The sequence below is a fragment of the Lates calcarifer genome, unplaced genomic scaffold, assembly GCF_001640805.2.
Source record: "Lates calcarifer isolate ASB-BC8 unplaced genomic scaffold, TLL_Latcal_v3 _unitig_188_quiver_1095, whole genome shotgun sequence".
Lineage (NCBI taxonomy): Eukaryota > Metazoa > Chordata > Actinopteri > Centropomidae > Lates > Lates calcarifer.
The window spans coordinates 5106-27969 of record NW_026115824.1 but is presented as its reverse complement, the minus strand read 5'-3'; the positions used below and the strand labels follow the sequence as shown (position 1 = coordinate 27969).

General features: G+C 39.7%; 1 protein-coding gene across 1 annotated transcript; it reads right to left on the bottom strand.

Moving 5' to 3' along the window:
- Positions 1-3448: 3448 nt before the first annotated feature.
- Positions 3449-22340, bottom strand: si:dkeyp-72a4.1 (uncharacterized protein LOC100148058 homolog). Its single transcript, XM_018688306.2, has 4 exons — positions 22255-22340; positions 10890-11014; positions 4141-4267; positions 3449-3676 (listed from the first exon to the last, which is right to left on the bottom strand). The coding sequence occupies exons 1-4, from the start codon at positions 22292-22294 to the stop codon at positions 3654-3656; spliced, it is 315 nt and encodes a 104-aa protein (XP_018543822.1). The 5' UTR covers positions 22295-22340; the 3' UTR covers positions 3449-3653.
- Positions 22341-22864: the final 524 nt, after the last annotated feature.

Below are 22864 nucleotides of genomic sequence, written 5' to 3'. Positions count from 1 at the left end.
CGAGTACTGTGCTAACAACACCTAAAAGCTGTTAAAATACTTAAGCTTGGCAGCAATAACAATTGGATGAGTTGCTTACAGACAGTAGTTTCACAACTTTGCGTTAGCACAGCATCTACACTGACTGCTACTGTTAGATTATCAGCTGATAATGATTCTATATCTTACCTACCAGCTCATATGCAACCTGTACTCCATTAAAGTGGGTTTCTCTGCCCTTTCAGCTACATTTTGTGGCCAAATGGAGCTCAGCCAACCTCCACCTCGGAAACAGTTTTATCTCAACTACCCCACTTTCTTGATAAGTTATAGTTCCTCATATTTGACATGTTTTGGGCTCATCATTAAAACTGTAAAACAAGACACTGACAAGGCAAAACAATTATTTAGCTGTGTGCTGGCAAAAAAGACTGGAGTGACTGGCACAAAGACAACAAATACAATTCTATCTAATGAGAGCTAATTGTAATGAAAAACTATGAGGAGAGAGATGGAGGGAAGGACAGCTTTGTTAAATTAAACATCAGAGGGAATATTAAGATACTTAAAATATATGTGAGACAGTATTTGTGCTACAAGGCACATAAAAATAATTTAACAGCCTTTGGTCAGTTATCTAGTTCAATTTAATCCTGTCTAAAATGTTACAGCTTGTGAAAATATTTATGGGAGATGTAAAAAACTGGAAAATAGGGCAGAATATGCCCCAGCATCTTTAAAGAAGCAACAGTTGAGAACTTTTCCAAAGCTTTATCCAGAAAAAAAAAAAAACTTTCACCTCAGTAAAATTAAGCGTAGTTGCTCTGGTGGGAGCGTAACAGCGCTCTCTGTCTCTGGCATGTTTGTGCCAAAACCGCGAAGAGTTCAAAAGAATAAAGGAGGCAGCCGCTCGCTATTCAGTCGGAGGATGAGACGAGATGAGAGTGCTCTCTGATTTGCTGTGGATTCCTATTCATCTCAGTGTCATTTTTATTCATCATGCTGCTTATTTAGAGCCTGTGTCACACAAGGACAAGAGCAGGTGGGGCCTACGCCAATGAATAATTTAGTAAAACATAGACCATGTGAGTGTTTGTAGTGTTGTGATGTGGAACATTATTTGAAAACCATACAGGTGCGCTCACATACACACACTCACAAGCACAATTTTAAAGGTTAGGCACTGAAGGGGCGACAAGAACATGTATTAGTGTTTGTTTTCAGGGATAAAGTTAACAACAAACATTCTGTCAGTATGATACTGAAAGTGTCACTTGTTTTAATTCATGTGACAATTATTTTGCCAATGAACAAGTGTGTTTGAAGTATCCCACCATGGTCACACTAACAATAATGCACACAAATGTCTGATATTTCAACATACTGATTAATTTAGAATTACTTTTCACTTATCTCAGGTTACCTTGATGCTACCACTGGATATTTGGAGTTCCTTTTAAAATATAACTGGAACTTTTACACTGAAATTATGGTTCACAAAAACATTTAAAACATGCATTTAAAGTCCTAATTATGCTTTTCATACTGGCAAGTATCATATCAGATTCTTTTTCCACTTGCATTTCTGTAATAGTAGCCCTTCGATGTTCAGTCAATGCCGCCTCAGATCTCTAAGTGCCCCTGTGAGTTATTTTTCATTGGCAGTCACCACTGAATTCAAATCCAAATGCAACTGGATTCAGGTGACAAAAATAAAAAGTTTGCCCTGCGAACAGCTGAAAGTATGAAATTATGTTTAAATGGCTGACATAATAACCACTACAGTAATATATTAATGTATTGTAATGTATTCTAGCCAACATGCAGAATAGTGTATCTTGGCTATGGAAATCTGAATCAGTGATTCAAAAATTATCTTACATAATAGTCATGGAAAAGTTTCAGAATGTCATTGGCAGAGTTGCAGGGGTACTCTGTAATTAGTGAAGTAGCTGGCAGACTTTGTTTATTCTTTTAGCCTCTGTCCCTTCTCAGATAAACAAAACCAACCTACAGCAATCATACCAATCTTGTATAATAATGTATGTTACGTTATTTTCTCATCACCGTGTCATCACTTGTATCAGTGGTGAATATAGATTAGAAAATGGGATGCACATATTTAAAAGTCCTCTATTCTTTTGGGTGTCGTGTGTGTGATTTAGCACCTGTAGTCTTTGTATTTTTAAAGTCAAATATGTGCTATGCAGGGAATAACTTTGAGGAGAAATAAGGACATCTCTGCTCATTTCCTTATCATGCTATCAACAAGAGTGTGACCTCTCCTGGTAGATAAGGGGCATAAGAGAAAGACAAGAGTTTAAAATAAAGTACAAGAAAAAAAACTGAAGGTATTTATAGCACACAAAATAAAATGACTATTTGAATGAGAAATTTTCTAAATTGTTTTAACTGACATTTACATGCTTTAACTAAAAGGACAAAAACTTACCATTTATTTTTTTAACGGTGCTATGTGTAAGTTTTAGCTATGTAGCCAACACTGACATTAACAGCTGTTTACTTACCAAGAGCTTCAGCCATTGCTGTGTTTACAAGACAAGGGGTTAGACTACGCCTTCTGGGTAGCGGTACTTCTTCATCCTTTCATGCTGGAGGGGCAGACTGAATGCAACAGTGACTCACTATGGCCAAGTGGTATTATGAGATGACCTGGGGTTAGCTGGTTAACATCCTAACTTCCATAGAAGAAAATATGTAATAGAAATAGAAGCAAAGTACGAGTTAACATTGGGGTTGCCGGGGTTCTTAATCCTAACATTGGCTATGTAGTGATAGCAAAAATCTACATATAGCACCTTTAATATCAACTAAGGGATGAAGAAAAATATGAAAAAACAGTGCTCAAAAGTTGTATTTTTATTTAACACAGAACTAAATGGCTTCCCCGAGGGTTGATGATCTGTAGATCCCACTACACATCAATCCAACCACAAACTGACTGACTCAGTTACACACAGATGTGAAAATCACTGTTTAAACAGATGTGGAGTGTCTGCAGAAATCATGATTCTGTTCACAGCACAAAACATCACTAAAACCACTGTGGTAACAAAGAAACATGAGAGCATTTTGGTTAAAAAAGCTTACACAACACTGCTTACACAACATTACAATCTATATGCTGTCCAGTAACACTGCCTGAGGGATATATACCTGAGGGCAATGCCACCTCAGAACATTACTTAAATTAATAAAACCTAAATTTAATATACTGTGCTGTATGCAGGGTGTAGACAAAATAATGTTGTGACATCATTAAAAAGCACTTAAACTAAATAACCACTGCACACACTGATTTAAAGATAGATCATATTAAGTTGCATGCCAGCCAACAACCCAGCAACAGTAACTGTGGGATACAAATGCTTGAATGTCAAACCTGAGTGCCACCTAGTGTTTCACTGTGACTGATGCTGTGTTTTCCCCTCACAGACTCAAAACAGTTTTCACTGTGGCGCTCCATCTTTTCCATAGAAGTAAGTGTACATAGTGATATATGCAGAGAGTAACTGTGTTATATTACCGGCACTACATTTTCATAAAAGCAATAGGGAGAGTGCAACATGACACCTGCAGTTTGAAAGAGACCGAAGCCTTTATCAATGTCTGCCTTAGTGGTTATGATGAAACATTCCAAGTACACTGGAGTGCTACAAAGCACCAAGCTCTCCATCTAGTGGATATGAAGTAGAAAAAAATAGTATCAGCAATTTTAAAAGGCTCACTTGCCTGTGTGAGTGTGTGACTGGTTATGTCACTGAGGAGCGGAAAGAAGTGCTTCTCCTAAGCTACACTGCCCATTTGACCACTGAATAGAACAAGCATCTGCATGAGTGCTCAAGTTTGACTCTGACTAAGATGATGTTTAGCAGCACTGCACACACAAATAGAATATAGAAAAAGCCAAAACCAGAGCAAAGATTTTAACAAAGCATTGTTTCTCCTTAGTCTCCACAGTCATTATGATGATTTTGTCCACAACCATGTTGAACAAGTGTTTAACAGTTGATTTCAATGTTATTAATTATTTAAATTAATTAAATTGTGTCAAGAAAAACGATTAAAAGATTTCCAGTGTGTGTATGGAAATAATGATGCATGCTAATCACAGCAGAGGCATGTCCTCAGGCTACTCACCGCTCTCAGTGGACAGCTGGCTATGGAGTTCTGGAAACTGTGTTTCCACTGGAACGCTGATGGTGCGTCGCAGAAGATGGACCTTGCATGACGCAGAGCGCTTCTCCTGCAAAAACAAGGGACGGATCTGCTGAGACAGAGAGGGAAAGGAGGACACAGAGAAAGAAATTCAAGACAGATAAAAGGCTGAATGAATTTAACAAAAGGCACAGATACAACGTAGGCAGATAGAGAGCACGCACAGTAGAATGAAAGCTAACAGAAAAGAAAAATGACAGCTGTAAGAAATGCACATACAATAGTCACAGAGGCCCGTTATTTATTTTGCTGTGGCTATTCTGGTCACCATGTTTAATGCTGTGTTGGGCCAATAGCACACAATAGCTGGATTGGTCCTGATAAATGAGGAGTCATTGGATAAAACAGAGAAGGCATTAGCATCACATCAGTCGGTGTCAGACCATATCTTCCTATAGTTTGCATACCAAATGTTTGGCTGCAAAAGATTAAACAGACAAAGGAAGAAGGATGGCTGTGGTGAGAAAGTGGTGACTCAAAGAAAAAAGGATAGGGCCTGACGTCCTCCGAGCAGAGTGATAATGGCTTATCGAACATCCTCACACCTCTCGACTCAATGCAGCACCCTCTCTGTCTTGTTTTCTATGTCCCTCTGTTTCCATGTCCGTCTGTTTATCTCTCTGTCCCTCTCCCTGATCCTCTCAGCGAGTCACCTCTTTACTTGCCTCATGGGACTTGGTTTTAAGGACAGCTCTCACTCAGACTTTCTCTGACGTAAAGACATTGTCTGGTGGTCTGAGCCGTAATGACTAAGCAAGATGAGCTGTAATCTGAGCCTCACTGAAACAATTTGTAGTGACAGTGATATGTACAGTCCTGTACTGTAAGGGCCAAACAATAGTGTTGGCCAGGAATTGCAGAATAATGTGTAGCTTTATCATAATAATCTTATTTAATGATGAATTCATAAACTCATCTAATTATTAATTAGTAATACTCAGTGACAAAGCATTACCTACATTCACATGCCTAAAATATTGATGATATTGAGGATGACAGCCACTTAAAAAATAAGATAGAGTCACTTGTGTAAGCAAATGTGTCCTGTGTTGCTCTTCAATTTGAAACAAATCTCTATTTTAGCATATTTAAGTGTATAATTTGCTAACTGATGTTAGGAAAGTACGGTAAATGAGGGAAAGTATGATGAAGTCACGATGTGTGTATTCACTTTATTCCATCATTGGTAAAATAACTTGAATGAGTAATCTCTGAGGTGAGTAAAGGTCAGAGCAGCTGGCTACTGACAGTTCAGCTGAGGAAAAAGTCCCCTGACTAGATGGAAAAATCTGGGCAGGAAAGTTTTGGTGAATAACAGAATAGGCAGAATGGCTCTACCAGAGAGAACATTAGTTTTAATGCACATTCCCTGACTGGCCACAAGGTGTGTCTGTATGAGCTGGAGTGAAACACATGCTTACTGTGAAAAACATTCTCTGGATAAAGGTCAGGTTTAAATAATAAACAACAATGGTTCTAATGAGATAAGAAACTCATCTAACTAATTTTCTGTGAGAAGGTTAACTGAGAAAAATATATCGCTGCCAGGAAATAGTGATCTATCTTTTCACTCCCTACTAACTCAATTAAGCTAATTGCTTTTGCCACTGATGTACTGTGAGCACTGATTTGATTACAACAGTAAAGCAAATGGCAAAGCCTACTTGGACTGAGTCTAAATTTAAACACTGGTGCATTTCTTTCAAGTATCCATAGGGAATTTTTAACTGTTGACACAAGCACAGAAAAGTTACTTGTCTCAAATCATGAGCACCCTCTACTGGCAGTCATGTGCAACTTTAGAGATGTAGATGAGAGTAATAAGCTGAATGTCAATTTTACACACAGGGGGCTTCATGTGACCAAGGAACAACTGAAGGCTTCACAACGAGCTGAAGGTGAAAATGAGAAAAGTTTAAAGTCCGGAAAGCCCTCTGGAATCACACCTTTCTCTCAGTTTATTGGCTTCATATTGCAGCCCTCTGGACATGTGACACACTGGCTGAATGCTGAGATGGCTATCCCTTCTCTCATAGTTTTGCTTTCACTGTCTGTATTTGTCTCTCTTTCTGTTTGTGGAAGCATAATTTTTCTTATGGTTACGGAGGTGTCACATTGGCTGTACAAATGGCTCAGGGCCTAATCGTCTTTGGCAAAAAAGGCCACAATCATTTCTTAAGTAAACATCCTATAACAAATGACAGTATCAGCATTGGCTGTTCTCAGTGATACTGCACCTCAATTCTATGTTTTCCATTAGAGTAAAAGAGAAGCATGAGTATGAGGAGGAGAAGAAGAGAAACTGACCGAAGAGAGAGAGAGAAAAATAGAATAAGATGAAAAAAGAAAACACAAAAAGATAGAAACAAAGACATAAAGAAGAGTCACTGTTTACAAAAACCCCTGCAGCAAAAACTTTCACAGCCAACAATAAATCAACACTTTTGTTCAGGGACTCTTAAAGTCTTGCTGCACACACTGATTTTTCTTTCCTCTCACTTTTGAACCTCACATTTTTGTTCACTCCAGTGTTTTCTAAAGGTTGTATAAAATGGAGGAATATACAGGCCAAATTTAAGCAAATGAAGAGTTAATATAATATATACCTATTAATATATAAAATTCTAGATAACAGCAATATGCTTAAATGCTGCATAATAAATTAATTTATTTCACTATCCAAAAAAGTGCAGTATGCAGTGGACTAAATCTGTCAGTTTCATACATCAAAAACAATGGGCAAGTTCAAAGTATAAGCTCATTTTTAATTTGTGGCTAAATCTGAATTATTAAATGTGTTTCAAAAAGACAAACAGCTAGTGTTTTCTTAGACATATTTCATTATGTACTGTTTGCTTGGAGAGAAATTGCATCATAGGGAAAAGAAGAACAAGTAAGTTAAGGCTTCTCCTGAACCACTCTATATCACTTCTGAGTATTATCACACATACATACAGTATTGTGCAGTACTGTGCAGAAGTTTTAGGCAGTCTACAGGTTTTTGCTCTTATCCTTTGTCAGTACAATCAGGGAGATGTCTGATCAGTCCCAGATTAATTCTGCAGCAGGACAATGAGTCCAATCACACAGTCAGCATCATAAAGAACTATCCTCAGAGACAAGAAGAACAAGGAGTCCCGCAACAGATGGTCTGACCCCCCCACCACAGAGCCCTGATCTCAACATCATGGAGTCAGTCTGAGAATACATGAGGAGACAGAAGACACGGAGACAGCCTAAAATCCACAGAAGAACTGAGGCAACTTCTCCAAGACGCTAGAAAAAACTACCTAAGTACAGGGGGATTGAGGAGAACTGGAGCTGTTTTAAAGATGGGTGGTAGGGGAGGGGGGTCATAAGAAATACTGATCTGATTTAGGTTTTTTCTGTTTACTACACTTCACATGAGGTTAACTGGTGAATAAAAATTAATCGTGGGACTGCATCCTCAGTTCACCTTTAGTGCCTAAAACTGCCTAAAACATTTGCACAGTACTGTACATGGAGGAATGTCTACAGTAAATTAGGCTGCATGAGTCTAAGGAGCTTTACCTAAGCTGTATTTTTGCTTTGAAATATACATATATAAAACACTTTGAATCAAATCACTAATTCTGAGACTAAGTACAAGGCGTAATCAGTTACTGAAATAACTGAAAAGCAATACTGCCATGACATACTCTCCAGATCTCTCAGAAGTGTAAATGTTTGACCTTGACCGTGTGATTGCTTGTTCACAGCAGTTGATGCTCTGATCCATTTAACTGAGCTTGTTCTGCTGTTTAAACCATGTTATCCCACCTTCACTTGGAGAAAGCCATTATAAGACTGTATCATCGCTTTGACCTGCAGTTTGCTGACATAACGGAAATCCAGCAGCGTTACCAATGACCTTTCATAGTCAGGGTCCAGATGGATGCATTTAAAAGCTCTTGTTCTTTGTTGCTGTGAAACAAAAAGCACTGTATTGGAAAGCCTGCCGATGGGTCGATTGGAATAATTCCTCCCTGCAATTATTGTTCTATTTCAACATGGCATACCTCAGTAATTGCAGACAAAGGGAAACTTAGGCTACATGTTCCAAGTTCCAGCAGTCACGCCGGTATGAAAAAAAGGTTAACCAAGCCCAGTAACTATGCCTTGTCCAGAGGCTTTTGTGACTTTGAAACAGTGCACTCATATTTGAGATCAAACATTCGGCCAACTTAAGTGCTCAAGATGCCATAGTCCCTCAAAGGGGCACTGTTCTGTCACTGAGACCTTAATGATCATAGAAGAGGGCCTGAGAAACTCCAAGGCACTTCTAATTTAATTTGCTGCTGATGGTCCTCACATAGTGGCCTTAGTTGAAAGACACCAACTTGCATGAGCTATTGGCACCCACAGCAGGAGGTGCATACAGAAACATTTGGGTGAGCAGCTCTCACTGGAATGACCAGGTTTAAGCTGGCCAAAGGTATGTGACAAATTACATGAGATGACTCCATGCTCAGAAAAAGGTATAAGCCATCTCTCTAAACTTCCAGAGAGGGGAAATATCAATCAACTACTTGGTAATTTAAACAAAAAATCAATAATCTATTACACATTAAATCATTTAATTCTAGGTATTAATCATAGCAAATCATGCTGCACATTTTGTAGGCTTCACTGAAGGACATAAATTATATAGGGTTGGAGTGCATACTGTCTGTAGTGTTTTAGTTACCATTTGTGGGCACCAAAGTGGGTCAAATTCTACATGTAGCCGCTTTACGCAGACAGAGACCAAGGCCACATAGTGACATAATCTAGAACTACGAAACAAAACAGCCCTTCATTTAGAGGTCCCATGTTTTACACTTTACTGGTTTTATTTGAAGTTTTGATATCCGTAATACAATATATTTGTGGTTTTAAGAACCAAAAAACCATCTCAGTATAGTTTTACATCTCCTCTGTCTCATTTATCTCTGCTCTAACAAGAACAGGGCACTTTGTGTCTGTCTCTGAGTCTGTCCTCTGATTGGCTGACTGTTTTCTGCATGCCATAGAGCCAGGCCAATAACAGGTAACTCATTGTGGCCCACTGTAGCTTGGTAAAACTCACCAGTAAATGCTGTGGTGATGGCCACCACTGAGCAAAATGTTAAGCAGTCAGCATTGCAATGAACAAAACAGACAAATTTGGACTAAAATGCTCTGATATTTCATAAAATATAGACAGATAGATTGATATATTGGCTTCAGCGTTTCAATACAGTGTTGTATACAGCACCTGCAGACCTGCTTTATGATCAAAAAAGACATGGACAGTGAAATTACTCTCTATAATACTTAAAATGCAGGGAGCTGCGTTTGTGGGGGTGTATTGCCGCAGGTATCAATGAGATCATGATATACAGACTTAGAGGGCTTATCAAACCCAATGCACTGTACAGCAGTTTATAATAGGATTTTATATAGGCCGATAGTGTGAAAGTGTAAAGAAAACATTCCCCAAGACCACCAGCAGCTTGGTCTATTGACACAAGGCAAGTTGGGTCCATGGATTTATCTTATTGCCAAATTGTGACTCTACCACCAGTAAAAAACAGGATGTGTTTTTGTTTTGGTGTCCTGTGCAGTCTGAGATGTTCTTGGCTGACAGGAGTGGAACCAGACGTGGTCTTCATCTGCTGCTGTAGCAACATCTTCCTCAAGGTTGAACGTGTTGTGCATTCTGAGAACGCTTTTCTGCTCACCACAGTTGTAGAGAGTGCTTATCTGAGTTACCGCCTTTCTGTCAGATTGATCCAGCCTGGCCATTCCTCTGACATATCCCATCAACAAGGTGTTTCCATCCGCAGGATTGCAGCTCGCGGGATGTTTTTTTGCTTTCCACACCGTTCTGAGTAAACTCTAGAGAATGCCGTGTGTGAAAATCCCAGGAGATCAGCAGTTTTAGAAATACTCAAACCAGCCTGTCCGGCACCAACAATCACACCACGGTCAGAGGCACTGAGATCACATTTTCCCCCTGATGTTTGATGTAAACATTACCTGAAGCTTCTGATCTGTATCTGCATGATTTTATGCACTGCACTACTGTGGGGGCTTTAAATATGAGCTCACACAAAGCTGTTGAGCGAGGAGAGGATATTGCCGACAGAACAATGTAATTTAGATTACCCTGCTGACTGCTGATTTGCTCGTAACAACAGGACCTCTAATCTCACACAAACTAGCATAATCCAGTGTGACACTAATCAAAACAACAGAGGCAAAGAGCCAGACTCAGCCTTGCTCTGCTTAACCTGGCTATTGCTGGTCTCTGATGTGGGATGAATGTAAATGTAGAGTGAACTCTTCACACAGCACAGGGTTCAGTCTGGACCTTGTGTTTCTTCATTGTGAATCTCCATTCACTATCATTATTAGAATTAATATTATCATTATTTAGTATATTAATATGACAGCTTAACACAGCAGCAGTTAGAAAGGAAAAAGGGGTTAGAGTGTAAAGTATGAGGTATCAGGTGACAGAAAGTAGATGTCCAACAAAGTTCAGACTCTGACATGCAGTGCACCAACATAAATTGTGTAATGACATTGACAAGGACACACACACACACACACACACGAGCAGATGAGAGAGACAATGGTGACACAGAGGAACATGCCAGACAAGAGATTGTGCTGTCTGCTCTCACCACCTCCTCCTCATTCAGAAGCAGCATCTGACAGTCAGCAACCACACAGTACTTCGGGTTCCACACAGTTCGCTCTTCACAGGAGTGACCACGTGACATCCAGTGTCTTGATGGACACCGCACATCTAGAGAGAAACACAATTATAAGAGAAATAAAAAAATATCATTTATCAAAGCAGAGATAAGACAATTTGGGGCTGGTGTTTGTGCACTCGATAATGGGGTAGAATAGAGAGTAATAGCTTTAGAGGGATGGTGAAGTAGGAAGAAAAAAAGCAAACAATTAGGAAATTTGTTTAATGGACCCCTCATTTATGATTTTCCATTCATGCAAATAAGTGTTTTGCTCAGTGAATGCAAAAAATCTTTCCTTAATTAGAAGTACCATTGGAGGGTAATGACCACTGCGTGCGCTCCACTTTTTGTCACTTCAATCACTGAGGATGTCAGGTGTAGAAAGGATAAATATAAAAGAAGCGAGACAGGAATATATTGGATTCTCCTGTATCTCCAACGGGGAGCTGACATAAATCTCAGAAAAGCAATACATATGCTTTTTCACACGGGAAATGCAATCCATCAGCTCTCACACGTCGGTTACTGTTACAGAGGGGCTGACTGATCAACGCAGAGCACAATCCAAGAGTTTCATTACAGATCTGTTTTGTGAAACAAACCCTTATTAGCATCTCAGATATTCTCTCTTCACACTGCAGATCACCTGTTGGTGCGCCTCTTGTGTGTTGTGTTGTTTGTGTGCAGTTCAGCTAGAGGCTAATGAGAGGAGTATGCAGCTAAAGAATGTGCTGTAGCGATGGTGCATTGCTGCTCTCCCTTTCATGAGATAGGACATGCAGAGAAGCATCCCTACATGGTGGTGCAGTGTGTTTCGTTATAAAATATAGATGATGTTTTGATGAACAGCAAATGAGAAGCAATGACGCATATGACATACATCATATAATTAGTGGGAGAAACACACTTCTGTATTTTACAGTTTGTTCGAAAGTGTTTGTGCTTCTGGCAGAAACTTTGAAACTGAAGGTTTTAATCTCTTGTTCTTGGAAATGTAAACTTGGGAAACAGAATATAAAACTATCAGTGCTGTTTCCAGAGACTTTTCAGTCATGCAGAGTTTGAAAGCGAATATTCAGTGCACTGAGATGTATATTATTCATGCAATGCACTGACAATTTTTTGTCATGTATTCTTTTAATAATCTAATTAACAATATAGTGGAATTAAGGCTCCCATACACTGGACAAGAGTGTGTGAAATGTGCCTAATGCACTAGTTAAGTTTAGAGTGGTCACAACCCTGTCGGCTAAGTCTCTTTGATCATTTTCTCTTAGAGACTGTGTCATATCCCAGGTAGCTTCGTCACCATGCCATCAGAGCCTCAAGTCACAAGTGCACAAACACACATGCACATACAGAGATACAGCTGCTGCATACAGCATCTGACTGATCAGCTTACAGTCATGCTGTGGACAGGAGCAGGTCAAGCACAGAGTTTTCCATTTAGCGGAGCTTCCTTAGAGACAGGTTTTTAATCCTGGTGTTGATTGAATTATGCAATTATAAGAATTAGCATCACAAGCTTTAAAACCATGAGAGAGTGAGATAGACATGAGACAGAAAGGCAAGGAAAACTGAAGTGAAGTCTTTGGACTGATGCAGTTTTACTAAGTAGGCCTTGCTTCATGTGTTTTAATAAAGCAACATGAGTGAGACTGTGAAGCACATGAGCGCTGGGTTTTTGTTTTGTTTTTTTACTCTCATGTGTGAACAAGGCTGTTCACCATCTACTACAGTGGAAAATAAGGACTGAAATTAAGGAAACACAAATAACTTGGAAGACCAATGCCATAAAAAACAACTCAGATTTAACCATGCACCACATTTCTCAAACAGGTCTTAGACAGAACTCACTTACTCTGGTTGACAGACAGATCCAAGGACAACTGGCTGATGTGATATAAATGATATGGATTTTTTTTCATAGCCTTGCTGATTTATTGATCAGGCTCAAGACAGATACATATTCTGTTCTCAATCAATATTTTGCAGGCATTGCTGTCTGAGGTAGTATTCCAGGCTTGTAGGTACAAAATGCATTCTCCCCACATCAGCAGTTATTTTCCCAGCTGTAAGACTCTATGGGCAAGAAAACTAACTCTATGATGATTACCCCCCAAAGAAATTAACCCACTATTTGACCATGTGACAATGTAGATTTGTTGAATTGCAAATTTGTTCGTTTTTCTGTGTTTATTTAGTTGATTTAAGGTACACAACATTTACTTCCCGTGTGATCTGATTCAACAGTTTCTGTCCACCTAAGTATGCTCTCTTTAAGCAACAGGTGGACTGGTGTAGTTTGCTCCTTTGCAGATGCATAAACAGAACTACCATCACCATCGTAAAGTCAATACAGCGTTGTTTCTTCAAAAGATAATAATAACCGAATGTGCTTGGAAAAACCCGGAGGACATTTTAAAACACTTACCGCTGTATTGAAGGTATTTTCTGACTCCTCAAAGACTCCACTAATCATCTGGATGAAAAGTATTCCGTGGGCTTCACGTTAAAAATGTTTTTTAAACGGTTTCCCGAGTTGTGATACTGTGTCGTACACCAGTGGGCGGCCATTTTTGTTTGGTTTCGGAAATAGAGGCGCCACTTGGGAAATGAGTGGCTATACGTTTTTTACTTTTATTTTTGTTTCTTTATTTATTTATTTTGGCAATAATTCATAAGAATCCTTAGGGATTCTGAAAACACATTCAGAACAACGGTAGATACACGATAAATAATAATATAATAAAATTACATGAAAGGCACCAACTGGGTCTACACTCACAGAGAGCAAAAATTACATGCAAACATACAACTATATATAAAGCTAAAAATATCACAGACTGAACAAAGAAATTCTACTAGTTTAGCAAATAAGTTTAATTTAGCGACCTTATTTTGCCGATACCTGTTGAACATAAAATATGGACATTAAGACATGTTTAACTTGTTCCTCTATGGCAGTGACAACGCCAATCAAACATTTACTGCCGCCTACTGGCGATAAGTGGGATTGCTGCTTTGGACGTGGGAGCAGACGTTTGTCTATGGCATAACAGTGAAACACTGCAATTAAGATAATTACCACATATATATGATTACATTAAGTATCTAAGTATGTAGTATAAATATAGGAGAATAATGACCTACAATGATATCATAGCTAATAGGCTAATAAACACCCATGGTCCACCCACACAGGTGTTATTTTATTGTGCCTGATTAGACCTCTTCACAAGACTGTGTTGGCAGCGTACAGTGTGTGATTGACATCTCCTTCACTCTAGCTGTGTTGCAAATTGCAGGTACAACCATGGACTGTTTATACAGTCTGTGAATGCAACTCATAAACCTTGTGTCATTCTCATAGTGCTGTGAGCTTGGTCACTTCATGTAATCAATTCTTTCTATGGTAGACATTTTAAAGCCAAAGCTGGAAATACTCTAATATAACTAATAACATTAAGGAGGGCTTCAATCTAACTTAAGTGTCCCAGTAAACCATGTCAGTGAACCAGCATGCACAATACAGAGAGACCAACAAATGGAACATCAAAATGGAGCTGAATCATTATGAAGATTCTCGGTAATCCAGGTCATGCTGCTATATGCAATACATAGGCACTTATTAAATACACCTATGCTTTCATCTTGCAACAAATCAAAACATATAGTCACATATGGTGCAGCTACTTTGGTAGGTGATGGTATGTATGTGACCAAAAAGTTGAAATACTTGAATTAGACCTAAGTTTGCAGAGTCTTCCCTTCTCCACATTTGAACTGAAGCAACACAGGAAGTAGATGGAACAGCACTCTGCCATGCTGAAAAGGCTTTTTGATCAGAGAGGACTGACTTAAGAGTAATAATGCCATTCCACAAAGCCCATGAAGAGCTGTAAGAGTACCCCTGTACAGCAGTATTTTCAGAGAAGATCTTTTAAGAGACTGACAAAGCCACAATAGAAACTGTATGAGACCCAGCTGTAGAATAGATATGTTCATATATGCATGCAAAAATATATTTCAAATATTTAACCTCAATTTCTTAAAATAACCATATTTGCTGCTGTTTGTTTAAGGTTAATTTCAAATAATGCATAATGCAAATAACATTACAACATCTTGCATTTAGCATGTGGGTGTTTGGTTTTTGTAAGTGTTTCTCAAAGCAACAAAATCCTCTCCCAAATAAGAGAGTATAATTAGGATACACTTAGTCTGCCCTCTTTGTATTGTGTTACCTTTGATTATGGGGCAGTTATGTCATCAAGCCCATTTTACTAAAGTTCAAATGAACAGCAGGGAAAAGAGACAATAGATCATGTATTCATTAGGCCAGTGTGTGTGTGTGTGTGTGTGTGTGTGCGCACTGATGTTTGTGTGTCCATGAAAGCATGGTGTCATGGATGAGTGTGCTTTCCTCTGTGTGTAAAAGATAAGGAGTGTTCCAATCAGATAGTAGCTAGACACTCTAATCTAACTCAAATGACGAGCATGGCCACATTGCATTTGCATATACTTACACTGTGCTGCACCCTCCTGTCTTTTACATGTTAGTGGCTGACTGAGATCAATAACTGCACAATATTAGCATTTCTTTCCCCCCTTCTGCATCAATAGCTGTGCTCCACAATATGACAATAAACCTCACCTTTCACCGGTTGCTGCAGAGTCCTTCCGTCAGGTATTGATAGAACAAATATAAAAGGTCCCTAATGGTATTAGATCAATACTTTAAGTTTGGAGGAGATGCCTCACAACACATTTTGTTTGAAATACCTGCTCTCCTGTTCCAGTAACAATGTAGTGAGTGACACAGGAGAGAGGATGTGATCGAACGTAGGTTTTAGATTGAAGCACAAACACAGAGAACGTGAGGCAGGACGTAGGGTGCCTTCCTGAATTTACTGAGTTGACTGTGGTTGGAGCGTAATCGAAGACAAATCTGTGTTAGTGAGGTCTTAAATTTAACAATTTTTTTCTTGATATTTTGGGTTTCCTTCATGTGTATCACACAAGTTCTGTGAAAATATAGAGGTTTATATTGACTTGCCATCATGTAACAATTTCTGCACCTTCTACTCCCACATAATATAGATTCTAGCCTCCCAGCTCATCTAAAGTAGACTTCTGCAGGAGCCTGATTTAGAGGTGTAGAATAGCCAAACCTCCAAATATTGAAGATTCGATTCCAGGGAGACTTTTCTCACCAAAATATCATCTGATTCAATTGGCATATTTAAATTTCTAAATACTGCTTTTATGGAAACAATATCCACATATTTCATGCATATAATCATGTTTAAAAATGAATGCATTTCTGAAAACATGTGAAGCAAGGTCTGCTGCAGTGTTGAATGGTATCAGCGCCTCTGGTGATACTGTACCTGTTTATCTATTTCCACCTTGCACAAGCATAAGATGTTGAAACGACCTCTCTCATGCAGGACTTGCCAATCACAGGTGTAACTAATCACATTAATTTTGGCTGCATTTCATTTAGATGAGCCAGTTCCAGGACCCCGCTATTGCACATGCTGGCTATTTGGAAAGGCTTCTGATGCCGAATATGGAGAGCAGCCATCATTTATTTTATTAGTTACTCCTGTCCCTTTCTTACCACACACAAAAAGTGTATTACCGTGGCTTGGTTGGACTGAGTGCTGACTTGAGGCCAAGCTGATAAATATGTTAGAGCCCAAAACCAGTTTGGATCTTCTAAATATTTCTTGCTGCTGTGTTCCAACGGTTTTCCTGTAATCTAAATGCAAAATCACCATTCTCACCTGCAGTAATTTTTTTGGTTTAATATCCATAATCAGAGAAATTGCGGTTGTGTAATTGTTTGCCGCCGTTTCATGTAATACAAGTACAACTTCCAGAAATAGAAGCAGAATTGACAATGGTGAGAGGATAAAGTGGTATACACTCATCGTAACCAACTGAGGAGGCACTTAGGGAGAGATGCATCCATTAAAATGGAAAGTTATGAATCCTGCCTGTCTATATGCTACTGGCCACGTGCTCTGATGCAGCTTTAGGGGGATTTAGAGTCCCTAAATTTGCTGTGCTGCTGCTGAGAAACTTCATCTTGTTTTCTGCTCACACAAAGCAATGCTGCAAAGGCCACAAGGTAAGCCCACATGCAGAGATGATGATTGAACTTCCTCTCAGAGCTTCTCCAGAAGTGCCATGCAAGCAAATAAATGCCACGAGCTTACCACCAATCACAACTTGGGGGAGACTCCACCAGCATTTACAGCTCTAGAGTATGTCACACTGCCACTGGCAACCACTCATGTGGACTGAAGGGTCTCACTGAGCCATAGTTGTCGAATAACAGGCTCAAAGAGATGACAGTATTAAGAAGCATGAAGATACTGGCACGAGGCCACAGGGGCTGTGTCAACCAGTCAATGGCACAACAGAGCAAGCTGGAAAGCGAAGGAAAAAGTCTCTGTAGTTGCTGCTTTTGACACCCACGGCTTTAATATGAAGCTTGAGCAGTTTTGTAGCTTCTGGTCATCAATTAAAATTTTATCTACAGTTGAACCCCTCAGTCAAGGGAGGAAATGATCAAAGATCAGTGTTCTACATATGAATGTGTTGAATTTCTTACTGTATAAATCACTGTCACTATAGAGCACACAAGCTGCAGAAGTTGTCTTGGAGACACAAGTGCTCATACAGCCCAGGCAACGGACAACTTGAGGGATTTCAAAGTAAACATGGTACAATGACAACAGAATGTCATGCACCAACCTTCAGTATATGTTAGAGAGTCTCCAGTACACTGAGGCTGAAAAAAATCAATACATTATATATTAGATACAGATCAAGACTGCACAAATGGGAGTGCAACTATGCTCCCAGGCTCCCAAGGTCCTACATTCCCTGGTCCAATATCTTGGAACCATATCCTTAACCCTAAGACTGTGATAGGTTCCTTCAAATGTAGGCCTATTACAATAAGAGTCATATGGCTATGCTGGGTGTCACGTTCCATAATCAGGGAACCAGACAAAAAGGTGGAGACCACACCAGGCATAACTTTTAAACAAAGAAATTTATTAAACAACTCAAGAAAAAGGAATCAGTAATCAGTAGTGTATTATGGATGCGTGTCTGTAAGTGAGGTGGCTGAGGGTGTGTGTATGAGTATGTGGATGCGAAAACCTAGAGTCAAACCAACATAATCCACTAAACAAAGAAAACCAGGCCCCAAACAATCCCCACGCGATGTGCTGGAGATCCAAGCAGAACAAACTGCAGAGAGAGACTGCCTGCCCCCTCAGCAGAGTACTTCTGATCAGGCCTAATGTCCACACCCACACCTCGCCAGGTGCCAGCCATCCAGCCTGATGATCCTCAACAGGCAGCACCAGGACTGGGAAGGATCTCCTCCATCCGTCACATGGAGAACAGAAAACCTTTTTGACGAGTTCCAACAATAATTCATGTCATGTTAAGCGAATACAAAGCAGCTGAACATCTTTTTTTCAGATTCTCATTATGTGCTTTATAGAGCTAGGGAACATAGGAATAACTGTACAAATACTACTTCAGTTATAATAAATATAGCAAGGTGCTAATCCCACAGTTATTGCTGCTTTATGAGATCCAGCTTTTATTGAACGCAGGGACTGCGGACAAATGCTTGAAGAAAAACATGTGGTTCTGACTTTGTCTGGGTTATAATTCACTGCCTGTGAGTTGTATGAGATCAGGATAACTACATATACTATCTGAGACAGATTGGGTCACATTCTAGAGGTTAGACTTTAAGAGATTAAATCAACTTCACCAGGAAAAAAGGCTGTGAAAGGCCAGATGACTCATCACAAAATATCACAGTGATATGGTGTGAATGGTTGCATTTGGTGTGCTGACTGAAAAGATATAGGTGAAGAGGTTCTACCTACTGTTGTCAGCTGCCTCATCAGTTATGAGTCAGTTTACTGCCTTGTTAGCACTCACTGTCACAAATACAATACATATACACTAACACAGACAGAGTGACAGCTGGCTGTGCTTTGGGACAAACAAGCCGCCATGCTTTCAATTTTGTTTAATTTCTTTAAGTCCATGGGCTGTTATTGAGACAAGGTTTGAAAGAACAATGTGGGCAAACAAATCAGTAATTAGTTTGTTAACTTCTCTGAAGAACAGCCATGAACAGCTGGACTGTGAAAACTAAATGTGAAAAAGACTGTCTGCTACTAACATTGTGTCCCTGTGTTTCTGAGATGGTGAAGCCTGATAAAATACACTTGGTGAAAAGAATCATAAAAACAGTCAAAAAATGAAACTGTAAGCCAAGACAGAAGCATGGCCCCTGACTACAAAGACAAAACAATGAATTCAAGCAGGTCAGTAGGAGAAAGATTTAATTTCCATTTTGTAGCCTTGTGGCTGGGAACTCCAATCACCTTGACTTCCAAGCCATGACTTAATAGTAGTCATCTCTCATAGCTGGTGAGTGGGAGTTGTGTAGAAGCTGATACACTTGACTGTATCAGACAATGTTTTTATTACATCCAAACTGACCCAGATATTGAACTCTCTCAGTAGCTGCTGGTTGAGTATCCTTTGACTGGCCCTCTGGCAGAGAGGAGATCCATCTACCTAGAACTATATTCTCATGGGATAGATGAACAGGAAGGTTTAGCTGTCAATCATCTCTACAGTTTTAAAAGTTAGCTGAGTAATGATAGTGATGGTGCTGTCAGAACAGAAACTAAAGCAACGCACTAGCTCTAGACCAATTCTAATCTCTTGTTTTTGCAGGTAGAGGTGGGGACTTGCAGACTTGCTCAGGTTTTTGATGCATGCTTCATTTTGCCATGTACAATGGTTGTGTGTGTGTGCGTCTTGTTTGCTGCTCATTCTCATAGGAAAATGCAGTATATTTCTGGAAATGTTTGTTTTGTTCCGTTGTGCAGTTTGGCTCTTTGATTAAGAGTTTTCCCACATTCAAACTGTTACAGAAACTCTGCCAAGACAATCAGAAAAATTGTATTGTCATCAGAAAGGAAACCAGAGTAGCATGCTGCAGAAATGCATAACTAAAAGAGGCTGCAAGTCCATGTTGTTTAACTCTGTGTTACATCAAACAAGTCATTTTATTTGTGGTTTACACTTTTCTTGCTGTGAGCCTTCACATGTCTCTCTTGCACTCACACACATTATGTAATCCTGCCTGCCACCTGCTATGCCACTGCTGTAGGGCCAATACAACACACTTAAGGGTAAATTACAGCTTTCTTCTTCATGCTGGGATTGTGCTGCTAATAACAGCCATCTGTTTAAGACGTTCACGGAGCAAACAATGCATCTGTAACACAATCACCTCAGAGCTGTGCTGCTGTGTTGTTCTGCTGTTGGTTTGCCCACAGATAAAGTACAGCAGACGTGACGTGAGTCAACCTGAACTGAAGGATGTGCTGATAATGATTTCACCTGGGAGCTTGGATGAAGCTGGTGATGGGTGACAGGTGAGGTGTCAGAACAGGAGTGATGTTTCAGTAAATCATGAACAACACCACAGCAGCCACAACAACATTATGTTTTGTCTTCATCCAAATGTCACTGTACAATTTTCAAACTCAGTATTTCTGTTAGTCATTTAAACAAACTCCAACTGTGGAACTCAGGTGTCAGGTTTCTGTTTTTAGCACAAGATAATCACAGCCTACTATTTCAAGCTTAGCTGCATCTTTCCTGAAGTGAATCTGTAATGTGGCAAAATGTTTTATGTTTTTCCACTGGTGCCAGTTATTCATTTGTATGTATCAAGTCAATAAAACAAGAACTGTGGACCTTGCATCCCCCTAGTCTCAGTCTGCATTTGTCAGTGTTGGTGACCTGCCACCAAGAAAAACTGTATGTAATATGTATATAATATACACTGTGGTCCTGCCTGTATCAAAAAAAAAATAGAGGAGCAGATGTTGTAATGCTCAGATAATTCAAGTTGAGCAGACTAGGTGTGAAGACATATAAAAAAGTCTATGGTTTCAAGTTAGACTGGCAGAGAAAATGGCACAAAAATAAAAATAGACAATTTTGAAAGTGTCAGCAGGTTATTTCCCTGCCTTCTACCCAGAGCATGCTGGAATAGGATGCCCTTGACCCTCCCAAAAAATACAGCTACAGCACATCAGGTAGCTGTTTACTTTTTAAAAAAGTAGAGTGGATAATGAAAGGTGTCTTTGAATGAGGAGCCCAAAATTTCTAGCTGTTAATCATCAGTCGGCAGAGGTGAAATTGTGTCAAAATTCAGTTTTTCCCTGCACCATACAGAGTCTCATTATTTCCTGCTTTTCAGTTTTTGTACATCTCAGAAAGGCTCGCATTGTGAAGCCTTAATAAGTCTGATGCTGTGCACAATGAGGAAAAAAACTAATTCTTCTCTTAATTCTCTTGATTTTAAATGCATTCATTATCACCAGTATGGCATAACCTAGCATTCAGCTGTTGTAAATCAAAGTAAACTAAGAGCAACAATGAATGTCTGCCTCCAGATTAACATTTTACTGGTGCTAATCAAATGAATTACACAATGAGAGATGAGCGTGCACTGTCTAGTTCCCAGCTCAATACCCAGCAATACTCTAACCTCCATAGGCTGAGCTCAACACATGTAACCAGGCCCCTCCACTGTTGAGCAAACCGAACCTCTTGCTTTTTAAATTTCATATAAGAGCGAAATTTCCATTGCAGCCAGCATTCAAATTATGCTGTCTCTATAAGAGGACACTCAAAACAACACTTCACAGATAAGCACAGTCAACTACTAAACACATTGTAAGTTAGAGGAAAACAAGAAGATCCCAGCTGAAGTAGCACAAGCCTTGTCATTGTATCTAGGTCAGAAGAAAGCAATATTCTCAGGTCCATATGTACTTTCACAGCTGCGCTTTGGATGTGAAGTCATAGTAGCAGGAGCTACTCCACCTATATATATATAATACTCCCAGCAACATTACCATATGGAAAAAACCTTCTGCTTTTCTGCAATAACAATCATCATAATTATCACCTATGATAGCACCACACATGCACTCATGGACATACAAACATACAAAAGAGGGAAAACACACAAATAGGAAAAGAGACAGATGGAAACAGAGGGAGAGAGCAAGAGATGATGGGAGAGAGAAGCCGGGGAAACAAGAGAAAAAATAAGAATGTGGGATTTAACAGTGACAAAGAGGGGAACAAGATGGATAATGATGCAGGAAAAGGGAGGGATGACAGATACACATCTTATTTTGCGTTTTACCTGACAGGGAATCAGAAGACATGCTTTCTTGCTGCTGCATCTTGAATGCTGGCTCCAGTGTGAGAGTGTGTGTACAAATGTGTGTGTGTGTGTCCAAAACCTACAGAGAGTGAGCGAGCCAGCATGCCTCGCTGTGTGTTTTGATGACGGAATCCGCGTAGCAGCTCAGGGAGGGAGGGAGGGAGGGAGGGGGAGGTGGTGGTGAGCAAGTGAACGAGCAACAGAGCCAAGACGAAGGTATGGGAGAAGAAATGTGTACTTCTTTATTACCATGCACAAGTGTCTCCAATCTCATTCTCAATTTCTCTCACTCTCCTTCTCATTTGCTGTGAGCGTGAATGTGCATGTCTTACACGGAGCACATGTGCTGCAGATGAGGATTTATGAGGTGCATGGAGAGCAGTGGAGATGGGAGGAGCGTGAGGAGGGAGGGATTCATAGAGGAGGTGCTGAGGAGAGGAAGAAAGCAATCACCTTTAGTGTGGGCTTACTCACTCAGGCACTGAGCCATTACTTTTCTCTCCCCTCCATGCAACCTTGCGATGCAGAGACCTAAACCAATTCGGAGTTTACATGTGCCACAACACCTGTTTGACAGTGTGTGAGTGAT